The sequence below is a fragment of the Diadema antillarum genome, unplaced genomic scaffold, assembly GCF_040938485.1.
Source record: "Diadema antillarum isolate AM-2024a unplaced genomic scaffold, OU_Dant_1.0 seq00002098_RagTag, whole genome shotgun sequence".
Classification (NCBI taxonomy): Eukaryota; Metazoa; Echinodermata; class Echinoidea; order Diadematoida; family Diadematidae; genus Diadema; species Diadema antillarum.
The window spans coordinates 438,476-453,873 of NW_027272742.1; the positions used below are offsets into that span (position 1 = coordinate 438,476).

The window sequence follows — 15,398 nt, forward strand, 5'->3', positions numbered from 1 at the left end:
AGTCGTCCCTGATATTTTCGAATCGCCAACAAATACACAGCATATTTTGATATTCAAAACAACTTCAGCGTTCACGAGGTGTTCATCTGACGTGCCTAACGCGCTGGTGTGCCGATATGATAACATTACAGGTAGAGGTTTTGTCTATTACGTCACACCAGATGAATGTAACTCCTTCAGCTCAGCACCTAATACAAACTTGAATACATGTATGAGAATTTTTTGACTCAGTTTATTCGTTTGTAAAGGAGAAAGCATAAAAGGCAAAGCGCGCGTGCTCAAAAAATACAAGCGGCATTTTCTTATCCACAAAAAGTGACGTAAGAGTGTAATCGTTCTTGAAAGAACACCTTTAATTTTGTAAAATGTTTTACCGCAAGCCTTGTTCTAATCTAATATAATTTTCTGTCATCTATGGGGACATGAACACCTGTCATATTATTTATGTAATACTTTTGCGATATCCAGCATGCCGTGCAGCAGTGCTTGACGACTTTGAGGAATCACGTGATTAAAGTACAGCATCATTTATGCACATGACAAGGAGAGAGCTTGTATCACAAACCTGTGCGCAGTCGTCCTTTGAGGTCCGTACCCGTTTGCAGTCGGCGAGCGAGATTAAGGTTGGTTGAGCGGATCGATTACTCGTACTCTTTTCACAGGGGGCAGCGCAGGGCCGTGTCCCGAAGACACGCTTTCGTGAGAGCCAGACTACATTACCATGAAGGAGACGAGAATCGCATGGCGAGAAAGAGACAAAGGATGACGAGAAAATTAAAAGACATGTCGTCAAGGAAATGGGAGACAGGACTGAGCAAGAGGATCAGCTTACATTCTTTTTTTTTTCAGAAGGGAATCAATATTTGCTTCGCAGGAATAGCCCTAGTTCCCTGTAATGGGACTCAAGGTCGAAAGCCAAGAGTGAAATGTGTATTTCTGTTTTGCATAATTTTTGACGTCAGAGCTATCCATCATTTTGATATATCGCAATCAGTACATCGTCATTGTATTATTTGTTTGTATTAGCAGCAAGAAGTCATCATGGCATCTATTGTCATTACCATCGTCATCATCATCGTCATCATCATCATCGATATGACCCAAACGTCATTACTCATCTGATCGTGGCAAATTTAAGGCAATCAGATGCCAACAGGGCAATTCCACAACAAATTCAGACAAACAGCGTTATAGTTTCTTCAAAATCAAATAGATAACAGGATCGAGCTTATGTCATTTTAAAGTGTCGCGTTTTTTCACCAAAATCATATTTTCGCAGCTGAATGAGTAAATTCCAAGAGGCGTTGATGTCATCATGTAACAACTCGCTCATTTGGCAGCACAAGGATACAAAAGCATATTTCTTTGTTCATCAACAGGAAGCAACATTTACTATAAAATCACTTTCCCCGCTGCCATCGTTGCTAGGTCATTAGAGGACTACACTAATTTGATTCGAGGAATACGTGTCATTTTTTTTTTCATTTTCCATGTAAACGGGAAGAAAATGTAGCCAGGTTTAAATTCAGGTAGATAGGAAATGTGAACATAATGTTTGATTTAGTCCAACTTGAGCATGGTGTGCAATTTGTACAGTGCTCAGTATTGGAAAGATAATTGACAGACCTTATAGTGGAAGTCAATTCGGGGGGGAATGCTGACTCTGGCTTTGTCTTTTTGTTCATCGGATATTCGCAGTCACATGCAGACATCGGCGGCGGTCATTATAGTCTGGCGTACTTTGCTGTGGTGGTTCTTTGACATGTACAGTAAGGTGTTAATAATGGTTGTCTGATTCTGAAGAGGTATATCTATTTGCAATTCTTATTTGCATTTCTTCGACACGTTAACTGTGTGCGGTTTTTTTTGTTTTTTTTTTTTTTTGGTACATGTAGGTACCCAGAATGGATTTTGTACCGTGAACCATTCACCGTTTGGACATTAAAGGAGATATGCATTTTGCGTGGATACTGAGACCATTTTTTTTTTAATACAGACATACTATTGACTAAGACAAACAACTGATGAAAGCTTACTACTGACCGATGGCTATATGGCACTGTGATCAATGCACAAGGAATCAATTTATGGCGACTTGAGGAATTTATATTGGCCGTGTGGTTTTGACAGTAATTGTTTATTCAAATAATTTCCTCGTATTATGCGTTTTACAAAGCTTTCTCTTATGTAAAACCTTAGGATTTCGTCGAATTTGAAATATCTTCGACATTACCCTATACCCACCTTGAAAAACATGTGTAAAAGGGTTATTTACACTATGTACACTTTATTCCAGTTGTATTTCTCTAATATATCGACAGATTGCCCTATCCCAAAAGATTGAAACCACACTAATGAACATCAAAATTTTTTCCTGAGTATCATTATCATTTTGAAGCCATACAACGTAGCATGTGCAGACTATAGAAAAGATAAAGACTGTTCTTACCCCTGAGTCATTCACAACAAGATGCTATACTGTATTAAGTACTTTCTTTTAACTTTGTGTTTGGTTCAATCGAGATTCGACGTGTTCGCCGTTCCTATATGAATTACAGTAAGACCTCGATTATCCGGCCATCGATTGTCCGGATTCTCTGTTATCCGGACATTTCTTTTTAATGTTTTCATGTATTTTCAGATCATAGCCCCACAAATTTAATCTCTCATCGACCTGCCTGCCAAATTCCACTCATTTCCCTTTTGTTGAGTTATTTAAGTTACCAATTAATAATCAAGTCAGATAGTAGTAGACTTGTACCAGGATATAAAAGTAAAACATTACTCTGAAATATTATGTTTAATGAGGCGGCTATATAGGCCTAGGAGATGAGATCATATAATTTTCATACGTGGTGACGATCGATGTTACTGTGCTACGCTAAAAGCTGGTGAAACATCAAAGTTTTACAAAAGAAAAAAAAATGCTTTGTAGTTTGTAAGCAATAACCAAGAAATTTCAGATGCCGTTCTGTTTGGGGGATTTTTATGCCTTCGCCACAAATTATGTTTTCGGGTCGTCCGTCCGTCCATCCGTAATCAATTTTGTGGACAGCGTAACTTTGAAAAAAAAAAAAAATCTTTCGAGGTATCCTACTGACACTTGGCATCTATGTGTATGAGTGGGCAAAGTTGTGCCTATCAACTGTTAGGTGCACATCCTCAAGGTCAAAGGTCAAGGTCAAATGCTCAAAATTTCACTATTTCCCCCATATCCACGCAATGCCTTTATGTTTTTTCTTCACAGTTAATGTATACTGCTCTCCCGAGAGAGTTTCAGGTCATGAGGTTAAAGATCAAAGGTCAAGGCAAAATGTTTAAATGTCATGTTTTTTCTCCATATCTCGCATATGGTGTAATAGTATCTTATTTGGAACTTAGTGTATATGCATGTACTGACTAAGAGTGATTATAAGAATTCGGGGTCACAGGTCAGGGGGTCACTTCTTCCCTCATATCTACTCAATGCCAGCAGGATTTTTCTTGAAACTTAATATATACATGTATTACTCAATAGAGATTCTCTTGAAAATTTGTTGCCAAAATGTCAAAGTTCAAGGGGTCAAAGGTCAAATGAAAGTGCTAAATTTCACTTCTTCCTCCGTATCTCGAAAATGACTCAAGGTATCATCATGAAGTCAAAGGTAATGGGTCAAAGGCCAGGTTTACGTGCTACTACTTTACCATTTAATGTTAAAATTGCACTTTTTCTCCATACCTTGAAGATTACTCATGCATAAACTTATAAAAGGGTCAAAAGTCAAGTAAAATCCTCAACCTGCCAAATACCTACACTCTTGGACAATTTAGCCATTCAAGGAAAGTGAATATTCAGCACATTTGTGACAAATCTGTAATTTTAGTATTTTGCCAATTACGTGAAACTGTCATCACACATTGTAAAGACATTGTACATTGTATAGACGTATTTGGAGAACCATATATTATGGCGGAGGCACACCAGTCGCCATAGCGACATTTCTAGTTATTCATTAAGTTGCGTTCATTTACGGAGCAGGGATAAAACTTCTGCCGTCAAATTTTCTGCTCGGAAGGTCACCTCCTCCCGTAAACATTGCTAGGAGACCGGTGTCACTTCTACATTCTTGATCAAGTGCAGAATAATCTTCTCCCGACAGAAGTGGTCGTTGTAATGTCTTTGTTACCTGTTGTCGGCAAAATACTGGAGATGCAATTATGTAAATCTCCGTGCTCTAGTGATCTCAGCCGCAGGCTAATTGCGGTAACCATGCATGATAACAGTTGGTGTAAATGGGAAATGGGCGTACGCAGTAAAGCCTCGTTTCACTTGTTACAGACTTGTGGGGAAAAGAAGAAGATAAAAGGCCATCACTCGGTGGCGGAAGCAGCATTCACGTGTGATTGATCAGAAGAAAAGAAAAATGAATTAATTTGCCTCCCCATGGTGTTTGAGAGATACACATCACACATACACTTCTCACACGAATGCGTTCACGAGTCGAGTGTATAATGTATGGAACTTAACTGATATCACGTATCTAATTGTGTTTTATCAAGTTGGAGATGGAAAATAAATCAATGAGTGAGTAAATGAATATGAATGAATGAATGAATGAATGAATGAATGAATGAATGAATGAATGAATGAATGAATGAATGAATGAATGAATGAATGGATGAATGAATGAATGAATGAATGAATGAATGAATGAATGAATGAATGAATGAAGAATGAATGAATGGCGTGACCCAATATGGGAGGTCAGATCTCCCACTGAATTCACGCGCAGCTTAAGGAAAGCCGAGAAGACGCCAGTAGGGAGGCATGACTCCCCGAGGTCGTATAGAAAGTCTTCTCACAGATCACAGGCTACTGTGCTGCAGACGACAACAGCACTTTGCAAGTAAACTAATGGGTGCCTTTCTTAGATGTATAGATGGATAGATACTCGTTGCAGTCTTAAGACAAGGCTATGCAATACCCACTCTCTCTAAACTGTGACGTCTAAACGGTCTAGACGCGATAACGGCTGGCGAATAACGGACGCGGTATTGTGGAATCGTGTTCCGATGGTTATCAAAGATTTTAAACATTCCACTATTGTTCTGTCCTCCGAACTCCCAGACATATTTCTTAGAGTCTTTTGGTTTGATGATGGATGTCATTCGGGTCATGACAATTTAACAGCATTGTTGTATACCTGCTGATTTCATTCTAACAGGAGTCCTTCTGCCATTACACCGATAAACAATCCCAAACAAACCAAACTCAAACACACCGAGACTTGAACCTCGAGAGTAATGATAATTGTGACCAATAACCATGCTTCTCATTACGGCGTCTTCGTGTCACAGATCAGCATGTTTTATTGCACTGTGGGTTACTGTTGCTGTGTTCCATCATACCTACAATGCAAATACCAAAACTCCCTAGGGCCTACTTCATTAAGCTCTAAAATCATCCTAAGTTCAAGTCGACTGATCTTTGGAAAATTTAGGTACCAATCAGTCCTCAGAAGTTACGAACTGTTTGTACCATGCAATTTTGGGAATAATACCTTGCGACCATGTTGTCATGTTCACAATACATCGTAAATGTCTATGTATTCTTTCCGGCTAGAGCTGACATGAATCTGTCCGAACTGTGGTTCATTGTTTAGCTTGATCTAGTTCCCATGTTATCTTGAAACAAGGCTCGGGACTTTCGCGATCATTGATGACATAGACAATGGGTTGTTGTTTCACTGGCTGATTGTTATTTCCTTAAGAGTATGCCTATGGTTGCTCATAGTTTCATCTGGATTAGATTCCATTTCGGTTACAGCACCGTGCAATCACAGCACCTCAGGAATATTTGCGTATACTAGTCATTAACTTAGTGCTGATCATTATCTTTTTTTTATGGGGGAGGGGGTGATGGGAACGATCGGCTCCGATCATAACGCTATCTCTATAATGGAAGTGTCATACTTAACAAGAAATTTATATACTGCCATGTCCTAGAATACATCGTAAAGGCCTATGACTGCATCCTTCCCAACGAGATCTGATATGAATCCATTATTGTTTTTGTAATTATGGAGATGTTGTCTACTTAGATAGAAATCTATTGTCGAAATTTTTCGAAGGCGCTACTGAATCGAGATTTATGTTTTTCTGAACAATGAAGATGACATATGAAATCTGATACTCGTGGGGATACTCGTGAGTAAGTGTATATTATTCTATGAGTTGCAAAGGAAGTCACTGGTTGTGTAAATAGATGTGACAATGTCCTATAAAAAAGACTGGAGCATTCTGGCGTTCTAGAATGAGTTTGTGCACGTAGCACTTTGATACAACTCATCGCTGCAAAAAGCTTGCAAGCGATACCGCATCAAATCAGTGGATATTGGAATCCATATGCAATAATGTCACAGTCGCGTACTACATTCTAGTGTTGGAGCATGTCACATACAGACATATACAAGGAACTTTAACAACCCACTACGGCGGGTTTCCATTATGGCTCATAACTTTTGATGCATATGCCCGTTTGTGACCAAACTTGGCTGGTAAATGTCCCTTGGGGAGTTGAAGGTCACCTCAAGGTCAAAGGTCATAGGCGGGGGCAATGAACTTCCGGGATTTAGAAAAACATTAATTTCTTCTACGCGAATAAGCGAGACACATTTTGGCACTTGCCTTGTTCAAAGAAAGTGACCTACATTGGTGAACAAAGTTCATGGAATATTTCGCTCACCGCCGAAATCGCCGAAATCGACTTTCCCTATGCGCGCATGAACATAAGCTCGTACAAGCGCAGAGTAAACTTCGTGTTCGGACAGCAATGTCAGTGTCGTCTATTATACCATGACCTCTTGGTTTATGTGTACAAAATTTGGTCATTCATGATGCCCCTTATTAAGATATTAATCGTGTGATTTTTACAGTATGGGCATAGATAACGTCACGTCTGATTATTTTCCCCTATCTTTTATCTTTATGTGCCCGAAATTTGGTCATTGATGATGTCTCTCATTAAGATATGATTAATAGTGTGATTTTTACGATATGGGGACCAGATAACGTCACGTCTGAATGTTTTGTTCTTTCTATCTCTTATCTTGCCCAGGGCAATTCAAACGAAGGAAGAGGGAAATGTGATGTCATCAAACGGCACGTGTTCTCAGCAGCGTCGTATAGTCTTTGTCAAGACACACAAGACGGCGAGTAGCACCACAGCTTCCATCCTAGAGCGTTTCGGCTACCTCCACAACCTGTCGTTCGCCGTCCGCCCGGCTGGACACATACTCACTGAAAACTCCCTCTTTGATCGCTCCGTCGTCGCCGACCAGGAGGCACTGTCTTCGAAAAACTGCTCCAACGTTGGCGACGGTTTCGACATGCTGACAAACCATGCTCGCTACAACCGGCCCGAAATGGACGCCGTGGTGCATCACGCCAAATACGTGACAATCATCAGGGAACCCGTTGCGCAATTCGAGTCGGCGTTCAGCTACTTCAGGGTGGCGGAAAAAATTGGCCTCAGCAAGTACGACCAACCCATCGAAGAGTTCATGAAGCAACCACGGACGTACCTGAATATGAGAGCCTACGACTACTATTGGCAGGCCATGCGAAACCAACAGTTATTCGACCTGGGCTTGGACCACAAGTACCACGACGACGAATACATGGTCGATTACAAGATCGAGACACTCGCCAAAGAGATCGACCTCGTGATGATCACAGAATATTATCACGAGTCGCTCTTACTCTTGAAAAAACTCCTGTGCTGGGATTTCGACGATATTCTTTACTTATCAAACGGTGTGCGCGTGCCCAGCCGCAGGTATTCGCTCTCGCCCGAGCTTCGAACGAAGATTCGAAGTTGGAATTGCGCAGACGCCAAACTCTATGAGCGTTTCAACAGGACTTTCTGGGAGAAGGTCCAGGAATATGGGCCAAGTTTTTACAAGGACCTTGCAACGTTCGAACGCATGCAGACTGAGGTGACACAAGAGTGCATCGATTTCACAGCGACAGTCGATGACGGGCGAGAATTGAGGTACAAACCGAAATCGAACGCGAGCGCAAGATGCAGAGACATTCTACGCGGTGACGTCAGTTACACGTCACTTATACAGGACCGCATGCGCGAGAACGGAGAAGTTTCGTCCAAGTTTTCTCTAGCTTATCTACGAGACCTGTATTATTCTGTCTTTCATTCCTGAAACATGCTGAAGAAAATTGTAGTGCAGATATAATCTGCCTCCTGAATTCCAATAAGGAGAAGGAAAAAAAAAATAGGTGCGTATTGCAACCGGCTGATCAACAAAAGATGGCGCTATTCACTTCCATGTTGTTAATGACCGTTTTCCTCGAAGGCGATATGTGAATGTGCTTCTGGTCTGCAAGAACAGTTTGTAGCGTTCATTCCAGAAGACGCCATAGATCTTATATGATTGTTTTTAACGAGTGCTTTAAAAGCTACGAGTCCTATGCCAAAGAACACTGAAGAACACGTACACCGTGCATTCTTTATTGTAGTTCATGCCATTCAAGTCATTAATTTTTTGTTTGTTCCAGTAGAGAAAGCGTACTATGTCTAATGGACGAGGGTATGAAGATTCAAATAACGTTGATATCCTGTTCATTGCTATACATGTTCTTATATTGTTGCAATAATAAACTTCATTTGATGTTTCCTTCTCGTGTATTCTCCTACCAAGAGCAAGCTGCATTTAAAAAAAAAAAATGAAGATGTCTGCGTACACTGGCGTAGTAATATTTGGAGGAGGGGGGGGGGAATTAATGGGTGGTGTTAAGAAATGCGTTTTCTTTCGCTTGCAACATGCTGCCTGTGTGTACACAACCACTCGCAAGGCGAGCCAGATATCATTTATTATAAGATGAATTTTGGAGCTACAGTGCATCTTTGACAGTCTGTATTTAATCACCCTCAGTCTTTTGTGGTTGTTGTTGTTGTTATATATAGTTGTTTTTCACTCACGGCTGAGCGTGCTCACAGTTGCTGTGTATACAGTGGCACTCCGTATCATCTTCTCATTGACAGAAATAACTAAAGTACAATGACCAAACAGAGCAGCGAAAGACTAATCAAAATTGAGCATCCTTTTGGATGGTTGGAAATAGTGAAGTCGAAAGAATGATAGGCCTATGCTGTCCAAACTACGTATCTACGTGAGCAGAAGTGGCAATATCATGATTATCATGACCTCATGAGTTTTCATTTGGCTTGCCCAGAAGGGGGTAATAGTTTTCCTGATTTTAAAGTAAATTCACAGTAAAATATATAATATCCTTCATATCAAATCAAATCGTTCCAGGTTTGTACAGGTGGTTTTACAGTAGTTTCGAAATAGTTGCCATATCATTAACCAAAAACAGGGATTTTATATGGTTTTTCATGCACAAGCTAATGGGAAAATCATCCCCTACTCTGCACTTGTAAAATGTTGAAATTCCATATTAACTTTCTTACCATGGTATTCTGTATCCCTTCCTACTGAAACTTCCACGGCTCGAAATTGATTTTTTTTTTGGGAATTCCCTCTCTGAATTCTTATTTAGCCATTTCATCAGGCGTCCCTCAGTTGGCGTAAGGGAAAAAAAAAATTAAATTCTTATTTGGACACCGTGTGACGGTGCTTGGTGGGTTGCTTTTAGTTACTACAAGGAGGTACACGTTTACGAGGCTCACCAAGTACCCCCTTATAATAATAGTTGCACCATCCTTCCTGACCTCATTATCTCGTAAATATTTGAGAGAGTTCGTTTTCATATGGAAGTAGTAAATGTGGCGGATCCAGAAGGGGGCGCCCCTTTTTTTTTTTAGTTAAAACAAAAGAAATAGAATGAAATGGAGGCGCGTGCGCTCCCGCTTTAATTTTGTAAAGGCGCCTCCCCTTTACGGAATTCCTGGGCCCCATTTCATGAAAAGTTGATATGAAAGCAACTCTTGCTAGAGTGGCAATTGTCATGGTAATGACAAGAATCCAGCTTCCTGATTGGCTGTTGCTATTAGAAGTTGCCATTCCAGCAAATGTTGCTATCCTAACATCTTTTATGACATAGGGCCCTGGATCCGCCCCCAGAAATGGGTGCAATAACCCTATACATGTAATTATAAGGTGTTATTCCCTTTGGACTTTGGGACAAACTTGGATCTTTTGTGCTGCTGTCAAAGCATTGTTTCGGAGCTTCACGAAATATTGGTAGTAGAAACGTTGAGAAATGCAGAACAGTCTTTTGACGCAGTCATGGCAGAATGTAAGGTGGATAACCAACGATCATAATCATGATAATGCTGTATTTTATTGATGGATTGATTTATACTCGTGCTGATTAGCCATGGCTAGTCACGAGATTCGAACCTACTGCATGTTTTTTTAATGTTTTTCTCGCTTTTTTAAGGGCCAAATTATTGTTATGGTGCATACGCTGAATGAGGGGAACAATTAATGTATAGCTCTTGGCGACTATCGACATGATTTCCAGAGGTGCTTTTTGTTGCGGTTTGTTGCCGTTTGCCGTGTTTCATTGCTGCCGACTTGATTTGCCTTTGAGCTGCTGTTGTTGTTTCCATGTGGTAGTACAAGTACTTAAAGTGTTTGTACGTACATGACGTACGCAGTAGTAGATGCTATTGTTGCGTCACGAACACGTCAAGATGTCTGATTGAATTACTGCGAAGAGCTCATAGATTATGCTGATTCTTCACGAGAATGTTGTATGGTAGATATTTTGCTCTTCACACGCGATAGGAATTATGTTTTACGCGTCATATGCCCGTGGGACCTCTCGACGCTCTTCATAGTACTAGTATACGAATCGGTCATTGTGGCCTGCCGTCACAAGTTGCAAAGACATTTTTTTTTTCGTTTTTTAACATGCTGTGCACAAATGTCAGCCTGCACTTGCCATAATATGGATACGACCGATCTTCATTTATTCCATGGTTTTTACTTTTGGCAGGGCCGTTGATATTATTTCTTCGTTTGATTTGAGCATACTGAGCACACGCACAAATAAATACACAAACAAAGGTGCTGCTCATGTAGTGATTTTCCCCTCACTCAGCAGACATTTTGATGACACCAAGGGTGTGTTGTAGCTCCATCGTCACACCCCCCCCCCCCATCTCCTGCAGTTCTTTTGACGAACCTCACAAGGGAATTCAAAAAAAAAAGAAAAAAAAGATGAAACCTCTGACTTTCCAGTCACAGAAAGTTATCATAATAGGAGAAAAACAAAATGTTTTCCTTTATTTCTTTTTGCGTCAGTGTCATTAGTTGATGTTGTGCTTTTGGGTGACTCTTTAATAGATAAGCGTTGTCAACACCCTCTCTCTCCTTAGCAATTGCAAGTGAAGCGAGCAGAGGGTCTCCACGCGAGCTAGAGCCGAGCCACCGGCGAGGAGGTGACGAACTCCTTTCGCCCACTACTGTTGGCGCTAGCAAGAGCGAGAGCGCCTTTTTGCAAGGCTCGCTGGCTCACGAATCGTCCGTCCAAGTATCCGTCCGATAGCTCGATCGCGATCTTCTGATTGCAATATCTCGACACTCCCGATCAGATTTAGAACTTGTATTCCCTATGTGTGAACAGCAAGGTGTCTGAAATGAACCTGCGGAGTTGAGATAAAACCTGGCAAAGGCCATGGTCGACAGGTCCGAAATATTTCTGGGCTTTGCACTTCATACATCTGTTTTTTATATGTTTTAAATGTAAAAACAGAAGAAAATATGCGCGAATGCCGGCGGCATTTTGCATCTCTGTCAAATCGAGTGATAAAGTCGCAGGTATGAAAGAGACAGCAGAATTGCTCTTGTTGATTTTGTCAAATTTCATTCCATGCTGTATACAAAATATGAGCTATATCTAATCATGGAATTGGCGTGCATAGCTACGTAGTGCGCTGTACACAGACACACGGGCGCATACAGACAAAGAGATGAAAAGAACAGAGAGGGAAAAGACATGAATTAGTTGGTATAGATACGTAGCACTAGATGAATGGATAGATCATTACACTGATAGACAGATCAAGAGAGAGATAGGATGAACTGTGTCTGGCATAATATAGAAGCAGGTAGAAAGACAGATCTTGAATAATGAATGGCTCAAGTGTAGAGGCAAACAGATAGATATATTAAGACAAAGATGAACAAAGGTAGACACGCCATGCACGTGGTAGGTGGAACATCGATTATTGAGCTCCAGCTTATGTTAAACTATGCAAGTAGTAAGTAAGAGAATGCCGCTGACTCGACATGTACGTATGAAACATCATACGTCAAATGTCATATCATTCCGATAAGATGTACATGCGACGAGTTGAGACTCAAACAATTCTCCTCCGATAGAGGAGAAGACAAAGAAAACATACAATATGTCTCGGCTCTTCAAATTTCATGTTTCGTAGATGTAAGATTTATAAGGTAATGAACATTCTCTACTGATAAAATATCCGCTCGAGGCGCGATATTTGTCGATTTCATTCCATTTAAAGCCGTCAGCATTACAGAATCTGAAATCTCTGCGATTTTCTCTCTTATTTGAGTAAACTTACCATCGAATGTACATCGTTTCTCCCTGTTTGCCACCATAAGGTGGCTTATTCACCTCCATTTTAAACCCTGCATAATTTCAATACTTGGTATACATTCCCAGAGCATATGAAATTCCAGCATTTATTATACATCTGATTGATGAAAATAAGCATTTCCTATTGTGATTTTTTTTTTTTTAAAGCTGGGAATCTCTCCTTTGAAAAAATCAACCCTGAGCATTATCATCTTGATTTAACTTTATTTCTTTTCTATATCAACATTAAAAATATATCTTTTTAACAGGGATATGAAACAAAAATTATATGCAAAAGAACAAGACCAAACATACGAAATACAGTATTGTTTTCATGAGCTCAAAAAAAAAATGTAATCATAAACTATATATAGTACAAGTTGATAATTACAATCGAAATGAAAAAAATCCAATAAAAGATTTTGCTTGTGAGTTATGTACCTCTCATGATAGAATAATGGGAGAACAAATATATCTTTTTAACAGGCAGATGTAACAAAAATTATATTCAAAAGAACAACAAATATACAAAAAATACAGTATTCTCTTCATGAAATGAAAAAATGTAATTATAAACTATAGTACAAGTTGATAATTACGATGAGAGAATGATAAGATAACATAATTATATATGAAGCTTACTTTACAACGAACGTGTAAACGAAACAAAATCTCATCTGGCGATCTTTTGTTGTTGTTTGTGTGTTTGTCTCCTAAAAATGAGAGATGAGCCATCCCAACCGCTGCGAGACGATCTCCCATAAGTATTAGCTTCTGAAATATATAGAAATTATTACAATCGGTGGTGTATCTAAGTGCAATGAGATAATAGCAACGATATGATTAGATGTATATTTAGTGATGATTGCGACGGGTTGATACTGACCATAGTGGCGGCGGTGGTGGGGACAATGATTGATATAATCATAATCATATATTGTAATACCTACAAAAAGAAAGTATGGCGATTGTTATATTGATAATAATGATAGAAATGAAATTAACCATGATATTAGTAATGATAATAATTAGAATGATGATGCTGATAATGATACTAAGCGGAAGAAGACAATGATGACAAACGCACAAAAAGAGGAGCAAAAACGTCCATCGTCAAGGTTTCATAAGCGCGTTCTACATTACTTCCAACTACACTCACGTTTTCGGTATCGTCAACTTTATTCTTCTCATCACTGTCGATGAAGTCATTACGACTGTCTGTGCGGTGTTCTGATGATAAATACGGAAGCTTTAAAGTGCCATTCGACTTGGAGACTTGGCGAGATAATTTATCTTGTCAAGTCAACATAATAGCTCTATCATGTCGACTTATCAACTTTATAAGTTGACATGGAGACAAAAATTATCATGTCAAGTCGATTTCTAAAAATTTAAATGTCGTCATGGCAACATAACATATCTTGCCAAGTCACATCTTAAAAGTTACATGTCATCATGGTGAGATAAGGTATCTTGCCAAGTCGACATCTAAAAAGTTACATGTCGTCATGGTGTGATAATGTGTCTTGCCAAGTCGACATCTAAAAAGTTACACGTCATCATGGTGACATAATGTATCTTGCCAAGTCGACATCTAAAAAGTTACATGTCGTCATGGTGAGATAAGGTATCTTGCCAAGTCAACATCGAAAAAAGTTACATGTCGTCATGGTGACAAAATGTATCTTGCCAAGTCGACATCTAAAAAGTTACATGTCATCATGGTGCATAAGGTTTCTTGCCAAGTCGACATCTGAAAAAGTTACATGTCGTCATGCCTACATAACGTATCTTGCCAAGTCGACATCTGAAAAGTTACATGTCGTCATGGTGACATAAGTTATCTATCCAAGCTGAATAAATTTGCATGAATTTGCATAATTACTGAATTTCACTATTTCGTGTAGAAGTTTGGAAGCCCTCACCAAGCCCTATCAGATAAAACAATCAAAATCAAAATCGGCCATGAAATGACCGAGAAGTAGCATTTTCTATCATTTGAGCACACATGGACAGACGCCGCCGGGACGCATGGACGGACACACACACACGCGCATTTACTTCTTATATTTGATGGTTTTGATTTCATTTTTTGGTAAAATATATACCATGGTATTAATTTTTATCATCTTCCTCCTCATCTTCTCTCACCCTTTTTATAGGTCCTCATCAAGCAAGAATCGCAAGAATTGTGTGGGATATGCTGTGATAGAAAGAGAGACAGCTTTTTCATTTCATGTGGGCACACACTCTGCCTTCCATGCAGCACATTCCTTGAAGAGAATGAAGGAAGAGACTGCCCATTTTGCAAGTAGAAAATACAGTCTGTTCGCAGTTTGTATTATTAGCTACCTTAGATCCTTAGTTTGTGTCGGAAAGGGGTGCATTAATGCATAATGATCTCCCAGTTCATGCCTATGTGGCAGTCCTCGATAAAAGGGGAATTCCACCCAAGTCAGTCCGGTGTTTCTACAGTGTGTTCCTAAAAAAGGGAAACCAAACCTCAAAGGTAAATTATATCACAAATGCATAGTTTTTTTTTCTTTTGTAATTTGTGTGCTGGATTAAAAAGTAGCTCATTAAGTTAAATTTGACACCTTGCTTGCGTCAGCATTGCCATGGGTTTTGTTACAAATCGAGTAAGGTTTCTTTAAAGGAAAATGATACAACATCTACTTTTTCCAAGTTTCAAAGAACCCTAACTCTCTAACTCATGTCAACGTTGACGCAAGCAAGGGGTCAAATTAAAGCTGGAGAGCTACTTTTTATTCCATTATACAAATTACAAGAAAAAAAAACTATGTATTGTTCAGTTGACTTTTGAACTT

The 15,398-nt window shown here is 39.5% G+C and overlaps 1 protein-coding gene across 1 annotated transcript in view; it reads left to right on the top strand.

The window, feature by feature from the left end:
* The window catches only part of LOC139713931 (galactosylceramide sulfotransferase-like), a 62,285-nt gene extending 54,087 nt beyond the window's left edge, over positions 1–8,198 (top strand). Inside the window, exon 2 of the mRNA XM_071625650.1 lies at positions 7,097–8,198. Coding sequence (XP_071481751.1) covers positions 7,097–8,198 — 1,102 coding nt within the window. The remainder of the gene's footprint in view (positions 1–7,096) is intronic.
* Positions 8,199–15,398: the final 7,200 nt, after the last annotated feature.